The following is a 13,180-nucleotide window of genomic DNA, read 5'->3' as shown; positions in this document are numbered from 1 at the left end:
TTGTGACGTCATATCAAATGAAGAAGAATTGTGACGCCCCTCTCTCGCCCCCCTCCTCTCTCGCCCCTCTCTCACCCCCTCCTCTCTTGAATTGCGACACCCCCTCTCTCTCACCCCCTCTTTCCCCGCTCTCTCGCCCCTCTCTCACCCCTAGTCTCACCCCTCCTCTATTCCCCCTAGTCTCACCCCTCCTCTCTCCCACCTCCTCTATCCCCCTCCTCTCTCTCCCCCTCTATCCCCCCTCGTTTCGCCCTTCCTCTCTCCCCCCGACTCTCATCCCCCCTCTCCCGTCCCCTCTCTCGCAGATATTGGTCGACAGATAAATGGCCGTAACTTGGGAACTGCTCGTCTGATTAATATCAAACCTCGAAAAGGCACATCCGCGGGTCCCCAGCAATATTCCTGACAAGTTTCAATCAGATCGGACCATCAATCGTGCAAATAAAATAAAAAATAAACATTAATTGTGACGTCATTCGTGATGTCATGGCACCGTGTCTTGTCATTGGTCGACAGATAAATGGCCGTAACTTGGGAACCGCTCGTCCTTTCGATATCAAACCTCGAAAAGGCACATTTGCGGGGCCCCGGCAATATTCCTGGCAAGTTTCAATCAGATCGGACCGGCGGTTGTCGAGAAACGGCGGTCGCAGACAGACAGATACACACACACACACACACACACAGATTGCTGGAATTATAGATAGATGCATTAAAATCATATTAATGATAGTTTGAATACTTGGAAGACAGTGTGTGTTAATTGTTCGATGGAGGTGCTGTGTAATGGATATGTCCACAAGGTAAAGTGTTTATCGCTTAATCTTATCATATAAAGTGATGTGTGATTGAAATTATTCATTCGGAGTAACACTTTAAATAAAACTAATAACGAAACAAGAAGAGGACGTTGTGCAGAGCACGATACTTGCAAAATCCATAAAACAAGTTTGACCGAAAAAAAAAGTCATTGATGGTTGAATTCAATGACCAAATATAGAACTCCTCTTCAAATTTCAAGTCAATCGGATGAAAATTGACAATTTTAGAAATCCGGCCTATGTTGACCTTTTCATCTTTGTTGACCTCAAAAATAATTGGCTTGTTGAATTGCGTGACCTGAAATATAAATCTTCTTCAAATTTCAAGTCAATCTGATGAAAATTGAGGATATTAGAAATCTCACCGAAGTTGTTGACCTTTGGCCTCCGTTGACCTTTTGACCTTAAAACAATCGGGTTCTTGTTTATGACAAACTCTACCATGTGGTGATGTTTTGTTAAGATCGGTTTGAAATTGTGACCTGTCACACACACACACACACACACACACACACACACACACACACACACACATATATAAACACACACACACACACACACACAAACACACATAAACACACACACACAGCTTTGTACAGTAATTAAATGGCATGAAAAATTTCACATGTTAAATAAAATTTTGAATTATAAAATTGTATTTCTAATCGAATGTGAATTTTAATCTGTAAATACCTGATGTCATCACCTGGACTAAATTATTTCAGAACCACCGTCCTCAGGGATTGGTCATTCATTGACTTCTTGCCACACCTTTCGTGACTTGCCTCAGCTGACACAAAGTTAACAATTGTGTTGATTTTTAAGGAGCTGGTATGTCAATAAAGAGGGCACATATCTAAAAGGTATCCACATCTCTGTGTATAGATTTCATGACCATCATGATACTCTCAAACCATACTTACAATTTCACCTCTCTGCCCGGGGTGACCTGGCATGCCCTCTTTTCCAGGCAGTCCCTGCATAGAAACATTAATAAAAATAAAACCAATGTCACCTGCAGGGTGACCCGTATCTTGCCAAAAGGTGACCACGTGTGACTTCTTTAAGAACAGAGCTGCTATCCACCAGGAGCGACTCCTTGAGGAATATCTGCCTACGAGAGATTCCGATGAGAATCGATCTACAGAGTAACCATGAAAAATGTGTTTGCCTCATAACGTCACCAAATGACGTCAGTAGGGTGAATATACTGGTTCTAGCTCACTTTTCCCCATGTAAATGAATGGGGGATTTTCAGCGATTCCCTTTCTTTTCCCTAAAAATAAACCCCCTTTTTATCCGTCTTTCCCTGCTGTGCAGGGGTTTGGCTTTGTGAGGCAATGTTTTATGGCCGGATGCCCTTCCTGGACGCCTCTTACAACACAGGGATATGGTACACCTATTCTAACCGGGGTATACACTGGCCCAGTACACTGGTACTCATTTCGCCGACCTCGGATGGATGACAGGCTGAGTCAACCCCCTGGTGTTAATTCAGCAGCTGAGCGGGATTCGAACTCGGGACACTGGGATCCCAAGCCGCCACCCTAACCGCTAAGCCAACACCAGGCTTTGTATATATATAACCAGGCTATCCCAAGGTATATTTATTTGTCTCCCCTTTTAACCTGGAGGTTGATCAGCTCACTCATTGAACCTATAAAGATTTGTTCATTCTCAAATTCCTTCAACAGTTTAATTTTCTTTGCACAATAATCCCCATCTAAAATATTGACAAACAAAACATTTGAATCTTTATATTTTTTAAGATACCCCTTTTGTGCCATTACGAAATGATAAACTTCTCTTAATGCTCTTGTTTGGCCACCTCCTGAGCCACATATCATTTTGAGATTATAGTAAATTGTTTTTTCATTGTTCAATTGATAACCATCAAAGTTTTCAGTCCATTCAAGGATATTCATTTTTTCTTTACATCCTCTAACTTACTAGTTTTTAAATTGATTCGCTTATTTGTTTTATTTACCTTTGTTTTAGTTATTTTTTCAATAAGACTTATTTGATATTTTTCACATTCATTATGTTTTCCATTTATATACCAAGACTGAGATTTTCTCCACTCTTTAGTTTGATTAATACTTGGTTTAACCATTTATATATTGCGAAAAAGCGGCGGTAGCCCTTAAAAAACCCTAACCCATCTTCCCATCGTTAAAACACAATCTATTCTGTTCACTCTATCATACAATATCCATATGGAACACAATCTATTCCATTATCTAAAATAAATCTCTTATCATCAAAGGCTGCTAATGTCTTTTTATTTACTTCTTCACTATATATGTTATGATTATAACTTCTTATTGTATTCATTTTCCTATATTCTTCTTTCTTATTCATCAAACAATTATGATAATTTCTAAAAGTTATTGATTTCTTTATTACATATTTCTTTATTCCCTTTAACCTCTTATCAATCTGATCACCATACTTATAAGCATATGCCTTTGCTCTCAATCCAATAAACTCACTCATTACTTTTCCACCCAACTCATCCTTAAACTTACCAATAACCTTTTCATTCTTTTTGGAAAATAACTCACTCTTCTTGCTGAAATTACTTGTATCATATACTCCAATATTTTTCTTCATATCTTCATAAACATCATCAGTTTTTATATCTAGTATAAAACTATCAGTGTCCATATACAACAATGAAACATTTTCACCATACTCTTTCTTTAAGTCATTATACAAATAATCATACATCAATATCTTTGATAAATCAAGAACTGCTGTTCCAATATAAATTGGTTTATCCATTACAATACTTTCCTTTTTCATATGAATTGCAGAAAAGTTCTCTGAAAAAACCTCTTCTCTCTCAAAACTTGGTTTATTTATCAATCTCGAAGCTTCTTTCCAAGATGTTGCGAATCTAATGTTTTGCCTGTTTCTAACATTTTCCATAGTCTTTCCAAATACAGCATTATTCATTAATTTATAAAAGTCCCCTTCAAATTTTACTTTTGTATTTGCTCTCATATCTGTATTGAATTGAATATACTTTTTCACCCAAGGACTTTGTTTAAATTTTAAAACTCTATGAATTTTAGCTACTCTCAATCCTTCTCTCAAAAACTGTTTTAAGCTTCTCTGATGCAAAACATATCCCTCTTTATCATAGAATGTTGTTAATAACTTTTCTGTTGATTTACCTTTAATATTAAAACTTTTATGATAATCACTTAACCATTCTTTCTTTGGGGTTTCTTTCTCACATGCAAAAGGAAGATCTTTATGCATATTATGAAGATCACTCGGGTACCTCAAATCAACTTCAAAATAATAACCTTCTTCTTCGTCATTCAATTCCTCTTGAGAAGAAATAACAATATTCATCAAAGCCTTTTCATAATCCTTTTCTTCCACCCACTCTAATTTACCATAAGGCAGAGATTGAGACATTGCCCATCCATACAAATTATTAGCATCAAAATACATCAAATAATTACTATCTTTTTCACTATCATAATTTGGAAGATATGTATTATTTGCTTTAGCATATCTTTTTGAACATACTTGTGATATTTCACCTCTCTTGGACTTCTCAATCATCAAAAGCATATCAACATCACTGATTAAATCTATATCTTGTTTTGTCATTTTCAACATTGCACTCCAAGCTGAACCAGGAGCTGTGAAATAGTGGGCAGGATCTAATCCATAACAATTTTTATTATGACAGAGTGATCTAAAAGCTTCAAACACATCAGCTAACAATAAAACATCTGTTTTTAGATATTAATCGTGATATTCTCCAAGGTTCTTTATCTTAAATATTTTCCATATTTCTTGTGCGTGTTTATATTCCTTATCACTTATCTCTTCTTCATAAAGGTTATTATAGAAACTTTCTTTTGATGGAAGTTGTGTTTCTTTAAATCTCATAAATGAATCCATATAATCATAAGGATAAATTCCCTTACTTGTAAGAATTTTCTCTTTACTTTGAATTTCATTCCTTGTTTGAATTTCCTCTCTCGTAAGAATTCCTTCTTTAATCAGAATTTCATCTTTAATCAGAATTTCCTCTTTAGTTAGAATTTCATTCATTGTTCGAATTTTCTTTATAATTAGAATTTCATCTTCAGTTAGAATTTCCTCATTAATTAGAATTTCCTCTTTACTTTGAATTCTCTCTTTAATCTGAATTTCCTCTTTAGTGAGAATTTCCTCTTTTGGAAAGAATGAATTAAGATTTGGGAAAGAGTCCGTGGAGCTTAGATTTGATGCGAGGTAGGCCAGTGGTGTTCCCATAAACTTGTAAGAATCTAGAAACCTAATACGAGTTATAGGTTTTGTGAATATCATTTTTGTAAATGAAATATACTTTTGACTTGTGTTTGTTATGGCAGAAATATTCCCTGGTGTTTTTGAAAGTTCATTTATAAATAGATGTGTATCATAGTTGGCGCTGTTGTGAAGAAAGACTGGAATAAAAGAAGGTAATTTATAATTAAGATTACAACAGGAATGAGCGGGACCTCCATATTTACCAGTAAGATGACAATGATCCCTAACTTTAGACTCCTTAATTTCCCCCTCACAAATATGACAGATATTGTTCTTTCTAAATTATAATTTTTCTTCTTTGGTTAATTTCATCGGTTCATTTGTTTCTTTCATTAATTTAGTGAGTCTTATACAATCCTTTTCTAATCGTTTTGCAAACTCTTGTGAAGCTTTTTTCCACGATAATGTTCAAGTTTGTTATACTTTTCTCCAACAGATGATTTGATATAATAACAGAAACCACAAGGAATATGTTGTTGATATTTATTTGTATATGATTCTTTTGGATTAGGAGAAGCAGTATTTATCTTTTTAAGGATACACTCAAAATCAGCGTATATCACAAATGGGTGCATGATAGATTTATTATAATCTTCAAAAGAAATCTTTTCACCAGGTTTAGGCATTGTAATTACAGCTGATTTATGATTACTACAATATTTTGAATGTTGTTCTAATCGTTCTTTTGTATGAAATGAATTAAGACATCGCTTACAAGGATATATTTTGTTTGCTGTTCTGAATACCTGAGAAGAGATTAATCTTGATAAATTATTGATGTATGTGTAATGTGAATTCTTTCCAACACTAAAATATAAAAGATCAATGTGTGTTTCTTCATTTTTATAGTTGTTTGAAATTTTTAATATTTGAACTTTGTTTGTATCCGTTAATCCATATACATTAATAGAAAGATTATTCTTTTTCTCAAATTTAGGAATATCTGTTAGTGGCATTGGGAATTTAAAATCTTTAATGTCCAAGGTATTCTCATATTTCATATATTGTTTTACTCTTTCTGAATTACATTTTGGTGGATGTAAGTGAGCAAGAACAGACCAGAGAAAACATTTATTATCATTGTTCTTAATATTAACAACTGCCTTCTTTAGTTTTATTTCTTTTGGTAATTCAATATAAGAAGAAGCTTTAAGAGGGTTTGATTTTAGAATGTGTATATCTAAAAAGATGATTTTTTAAATATTGAATCCACTTCCTACCACTGTATTATCAACATCCTCCTCTTGTCTTGATAGTTCTTCATGAACCCCACTTTTCAAAAAATCTTGAAATGATGTTATAAAATGAAGATCTGTTCTCATATAAGGAGTTTGTTCTTCATCTTGTCTTTTCATATTCATTTTCACTCCCATATAAAACTTTAAAGTTTTCATTTCTTTTAATGTCTTTTTAATAAATTTTTCAACATCGGGTTTCACTATTTCAATTGATTCAGCTATTGATGATGGACCGGGTTCTCCAAATTGAAAAATCCTTATTTTTATATGCCCTTTAAATGCCCCATCAGTGTTTTCAATATAATAGTCTCCCTTTACTTTAAACTCATTTTTCTTGTGTTTTTGTGATTGAAGATGTTTATTATAACTACTCTTCAAAACATCCTTTGAACAGATATCACAATGTTTTCTTTCCAACTCAAGAGGAGATATTTTATGAAACAGATTAAATGTGTGTTTGTTGGTTCGGAGGTGTTTTCTATAATGTTTATATTCGTGATTACAAACATCGCAGTATGTTGTATTCACCATATTTATATAATAAATCTTTGCTTAAACTAAAATTTTCTTGATGAAAATTTCGTTTATTTTACAGGTGAATCTGTGCTTAAAACCATTTTATCCTCCAACTTTTTCACTTAATAAATACAATGTTTCAAGACACAAAAGACAAGTTTCAATCAATCTCTTCATTTGTTAAAGATACTGAGAAATATGTCAAGGATGTAAAATTGAACAAAGATAAATTTTACAACTATTGGATAAAAACTATTATGGTAAATAATATGAGTTCTTCAATTTCCTTCAGTGGAAGGGCTTTTAGTCTACCTGGTAGAACATCAATTAAAGTGTCTCTAACAAAAGTTTCTCCTCTCCTTCTAGTAATATATTCAAAACTAGAAAAAGCAATGAAACAAGAAAAAGTATCAAAAAACAAAAACCTTATGGATGAAGCTTTAGAAAGAAAAGATAAGACCATCTGTAATATGCAAGGAGAAATTTGTATTTTTTTCAACAACCCTAAAGATGTAAATCCTGATGAAATAAAGGATGTTAATATATCAGGTGAAATGACATTTCGTTCAATAGTAATTAACGATCATTTTAAAATTACCTTTAATATAAAAAATGTTGTCGTTGAATCTGATAATGAAAAAAAGTATATCGATATCGATGGTAATATACAACTGAAAGTATAGATGAATTTCAGTTTAAGTAAAGTTTTACTTTATAAATATGCTAGACTTTCCTGATTCTCCAGATGACAAATTTGAGAATTGTCCTGCGTGTGAAAGACGGGGATTAAACACAGAGTCAAAAGCCTATAAACAATGTATATTCTGTGATTATCTTCTAATTAATGATAATAAAAAATATAAAAAGGAAAATAATTCTTTTAGATTTACACCAAAAATGAATTACTTTACAAGATTGATTAGAGAAATGAATGTAAAGTCTGAGGGTGATAACACACCTTTCCTTACAAGGGAAGAAACTGAACGTATAAGAGAAATGTTCAAAGGATTGTTGTTGTATATTATTCATGGATGTAATTTTCAGGGAAATATCAACACAAGATATTGTATAAATAAAATAATGGATTATCTTGAAATTAAACCTGAACTTAGGATAAAATATAGAGTTTCTAAAAAAGCCAATAATAAATTAAATAACCTGTTTTTCAAATATATAAATGAATGATTTTTTACCTATTTGGGAAAATAAGATAAAATTTAACAACCATAAAAATCTCCCAAATTCATTAAGATGTCTCATAGTTGGTTCAAGTGGATGTGGAAAAACCTGCTTACTTTTAAAAATGCTCCTCACTCCCAACTTTTTAGATTATGATAATTTAATAATTTTCACAAAGTCGAGTTTTCAACCAGAGTATCAACTACTCTCACAAGGTTTTAATGCTGGTCTTCAAAAAGAAGATATAATCGGTTTATTTAAACGCCAAAAAAACCTAAATGATTATAACATTGAAGATATAATTCAACTATTTTGTGATACACAGAGATGTAAAAAGAAATCAAATCCTATAACTTGTATTCTTAGTGATAATACGGATGATATACCGTCTCCCCAAGATTTGGATAAATCAAAAAAGAACCTCGTTATCTTTGATGATTGTTTTAATGAGAGAAACCAAACGGTAATGGACAGCTACTACACAAGAGGGAGACATTCTTCTTGTAATTGTATTTATCTTAGTCAATCGTACTTTCAACTTCCTCGTCGTTCCATCAGAAACAATGCTAATACTTTTATTTTATTCAAGTTAAATTCAATAGATATCAATAATTTTTGGAGAGATAATTGTTCTACATTATGTAGTAAAAAGAAATTTGAGGATTACATGAAGCACACGACTGAAAAATATAAATATATTGTTGTGAAACAAGATGAGATATTAAGGGATATATTTTTTGTTTTATAAACAATTACATATATAAATGACAACTATTATTATAAATCTTGTGGGTAAATCTGCTTCTGGAAAAAACTTTCATAAATCAAGGTTCTTGTGTAGTACAAATGAGAATATTGTAAATTTACTTAAAAACACCCCGTGATACGCATTGTATCAACAACAACTAGAGCAATAAGACCTGGAGAAGTAAAAGGTGAAGATTATCACTATATTTCAGTGGAGGAACATATGCGATTGAGGAATGAAGGCCAAATGTTTGAGGAGGTTTCTCTTGTTACAACAAAATATTCACATTGTAAGAGTGAGTTAAGGAAACTAAAATCTAGTGGTGTTGGGATATTAGAAACTAATCCAGAAGGAACGAGACAAATTATTAAACATCTGAGTGGAGTGAAGATTTTATCATTCGGTTTTGATGTTGATGAAGAAACTCAACGCAAACGTATGAAAAGCAGAGATGCAAGTATTAGTGAAGAAGAAATTACAACTCGCATTTATGTTAATAAAGAATTTGATGAAATATTTAAAGAAAAGGATTTATTTGAACACATCTACTTGAATGATGAAGAAAAGGAAAATTTCCCTGTTGATCTTTACAATACATTAAATTATATTTTACAATAAATAAATGGATGCAAAAGAAAGAGCAAGAAGATTTAAGGAACATCAAGAGTTGGTTTCAAAAGTTGTAAAACAACAGGAAGATATAAAGAAGAAACGCAGACAGAAACTAACGGGCGAAGAAGCATTTGAAAGAAAACAAGAGAAATTTTTTAAACCACTTTTAAAAACTTCCCAAGAAGAAATGAAAGATCTTTCCACAGTTCCCACAGTAGAATATACTCCCAGAAAGCTTCAAATGTTAAAAGATTTCAGTCAAATGACGGAGGAAGAATTAGAGCATATTGGAGAATTAGAATATCATGATGAAGAATTATTTCAACAACTGGAAGAGATTAATCAACCCCCTGATTATATTGTGAATGCTGTTCAAAACAATGAATATTCAGCGGATTCAAAAACAAAGCAGGACTCATTTCAACAGAACAACCAGCAATATTTCATCTTGTTCATGAAAAGGTATTGATATTTAATGATGAAGTAAGGTTCTTGGGTTCTGCTCAACCCCTGTTAAACTAACTCCGAGATTAATGTTTCTTCTCACAAAAGATGGAAGACAAGGTTCAACTGTGAGGGATGAATCAAAGTATATTGATAAACCATTGGATATGGAAAATAATGATGATAGAGTATATATTGATCTGCTGAACACTCTAAATTATAAGGTTATTCTTTCTGGTAAAAGTAGGAAGAATGAGAAGGAGAAACACATTATTCAGGCTTTAAGTATCCTTGGTTCAGGTGTTAGTTTTCTTCCAAATGACCCATCGCAATTAGTTAATAGACTGTTGTTGTTGTTAGGCAGTAAGAAGGCTGGAAATAACAATTGTTTTAATGAAGCATCAGCCATTTTAGACCAGTTGATGAACATGAAAATAATTAATAAATCTCAATATAAAGACATTTTATCTCATATTAAATAAGATGAGAAGCACAATCCTTTGTTTCAATTTCACAACAAGCGACCACACATCTTCATTCCCATACCCACTACAACTTGACACAACAAAAGAATATGAGGCATCTTTATTGTCCATGGAAACTTATAATACCTTATTTAATATAACTGATAAAAATGACAAGTTTAGTTATAATCCCGGAAGTGGATACAAAACGATAACAGTCTCACCCGGAGCATATGAGATTTCTCAAATATCTTCCGAAATTGCTCGTCTTATGAAAGAACAGGGTGATGAATCAAAAAATATTGTTATAAACATTCAAAAACATACTTCAAAATCAACGATTAAAGTTAAAAATAACTACAAGGTTGATTTCACAATTGATAATTCATTTCGAGAGTTATTGGGTTTCTCCTCAAAAAGATTGAAACTAATGGGACGTTTTACAGTGATAATGTGATTCAAATATCCTCAGGAATAAATTCGGTGTTAATTCACTGTGATTTGATTGATGGTGCTTATAATGATGGAAAAAAACAAATACAATATTTTCATTCAGCGCATACTCAACCCCAATTGGTTATAAATTCAATATGGAACCCAAAAATTTGGTTTTTCTCCCTGTGTCAGGAAAAACCATACACAGAGTAAATTTTAGGATAACCGACCAAGATAATCGTGTGATTTCTTTTAATGGAGAAGTTATATCTATCAGAATTCACCTACGTGAAGTTTTCCAATAAATAAATACGATGGTTATTGTGAGGAAACACGAGTTGGGAAAATATAAAATAATTACAGGGGATGGGATGTTCCTTTCCCCATACTACAAGGGTGAAGGTATGTATCTTGGTAGAGGATACTATAAACCTAAGAGACAAAGGGGTGTTGGACATCAATTTAGAGGAGATGGGATAATTGATACTCTCATGGGTATTGGTTCAACTATTCTTAAACATAAAGATCTAATTGGTTCAACTGCTTCTGCTGTGGGAAATGTAGCAGGTGCTGTAAAGAGTATAAAAGATGCTCAGAAGGAATCTCATAAATTACAAGCAATAAAAGAAATTAAGAAAGGCAAAACTCAGTTGTCCCCCAAGAACGACAGAAAATAATTCAAATACTTGGATCAGGGTTTCAAAAGTTTTAACATCTTTTTCCTAAATAAATACAAGTATGGAAGCAATTGATAGTATCTATGATTTGGATGATACTATTATTATCTCAAACTCCACTAAAAAAGAAGATTACTTCAAGGTAAATGCAATAACTGGAACAGACTGGAATACGAATGGTACAAAAAGTTTTGAAATAAATAATCAACAAACCTATTTGAATCTCTCCGAAAGTTTCTTGTTGTGTAAATTTAAATTCACTAAAGCTGGGAATAACACAAACGCTACACTTGTAAATGATTTCTTCTGGAAAATGTTTGATAGTGTGCGTTTGTATATTGGAACACAAGAAGTTGAAGCGGTTGATTATGTCTCTGCTGTATCTGAAATGATAAAATTTACACTCTATACATTCAGTGATAGAATGGGAAAGGGGTCTGTCGAAGGTTTTATTCCTGATATGTCAACGGGAACAAACACAGACCCTGGATATATTCAAAGGAAAGGAGCGTATAATGATGATACAAAAGCAGAAAATAGTTTTACTGTGGCGGTTCCTCTTAAAGGTATATTTGGATTTTGTGATCATGATAAAGTTCTGTATGGTATTAAAATTAGATTTCAACTACAAAGGAATGATAATGAAAATCGATTGCTTTTTGGTGTTGCTAGTGCTTTTGGTGAACAGAATAAATTTGTAATTGAGGAGATGAGTTGGTGTATCAGTGAATATACTCCTAATCTTAAAACAGAAGAGATGTTGAATCGAAGACTTAACTCAAAGAAACCACTCAGTGTATCATACCTCAAAAGAAGATGTCAACACGTTTAACTCAATCAAACTACTTACACATGGAATTTGGGTGTTCTGGAAGGAAAGCCACGATATCTGTGGATCATTTTTAAAAAGCCAGATGGTGATACTGCGACTGATAAGAATAATGCATTGAGTGATAATGCTAAGGTGAAACAACTTCGCGTTTCTCTAGATGGAACATTTCATCCACGAGATAGATTGGAAATTAATTTGGAAAAAAATGATTTTGCTGAAGCATACAAGTCTTACCAAAAGGTGTGTGAAAGTAATGGAAATAAAGAACCTATTTTGGATATGACAGCATTTAAAAGTTTGTATACAATCTATGCGTTTGACCTGAGCGCGCAAAAGGAAACTATAAAGTCTAATCGAGTGGATACTTCCCTATACATTGAAAGAGGAGAGAGTGAAGAAGTTGATACATATTGTTTGCTTTTGGAAGAAACAGAATTGCAGATTAATACAGATAATGGTGTGATGATTAGTCTCACATAATTTTTTGTTAAATAAATGAGTGGCAAAGTACCAACTGGGGTATATGTTAATCAAATCAATCTTCATAAACTATCATCTTGTGTTCAAAATCAAAAGCCTTGTACGATTAACGTTAATACAATTCAGAGAAAAGGAGCAGTAAGAATTGATGTTTTGCTCACAAGAGAACAGGTTAAAATCTTGAATGACACTGGCTCACTTAAAATTAAAATGACAAAACCAATGTTGAAAAAATATTCAATAAGAGAGACGAGTGGAGGATTTCTCCCATTTCTAATTCCTTTATTTGCTGGTTTAAGTGCGGTTGGAGCATTGACGGGTGGTATTTCAACAGCGGTGAAAACTGCGAACGAAAGGAAGGCTCAACTCCAGGCTCAAAAAGAATTGGAAAGACATAACAAAGAGTTGGAGAAACAA

At 32.9% G+C, this 13,180-nt stretch overlaps 1 protein-coding gene across 3 annotated transcripts in view; it reads right to left on the bottom strand.

Annotated features, from left to right (window-relative positions):
- Positions 1-270: 270 nt before the first annotated feature.
- LOC147007534 (uncharacterized) overlaps positions 271-13,180 on the bottom strand; it is a 79,929-nt gene continuing 67,019 nt past the window's right edge. For all 3 annotated transcript variants that reach the window (XR_015054130.1, XM_085866980.1, XM_085866983.1), the window contains one exon: positions 271-1,798. Coding sequence is in view for 1 of the 3 variants with exons in the window: in XM_085866980.1 (XP_085723106.1) it covers positions 1,749-1,798 (50 nt within the window). In the remaining 2 variants the exon portion in view is untranslated. The remainder of the gene's footprint in view (positions 1,799-13,180) is intronic.

Source organism: Eptatretus burgeri, unplaced genomic scaffold (genome assembly GCF_056783735.1).
Source record: "Eptatretus burgeri isolate ZD-2024b unplaced genomic scaffold, Ebu_testis_v1 Ebu_testis_scaffold_124, whole genome shotgun sequence".
Lineage (NCBI taxonomy): Eukaryota > Metazoa > Chordata > Myxini > Myxiniformes > Myxinidae > Eptatretus > Eptatretus burgeri.
This window is presented reverse-complemented; position numbering and strand designations above follow the sequence as displayed.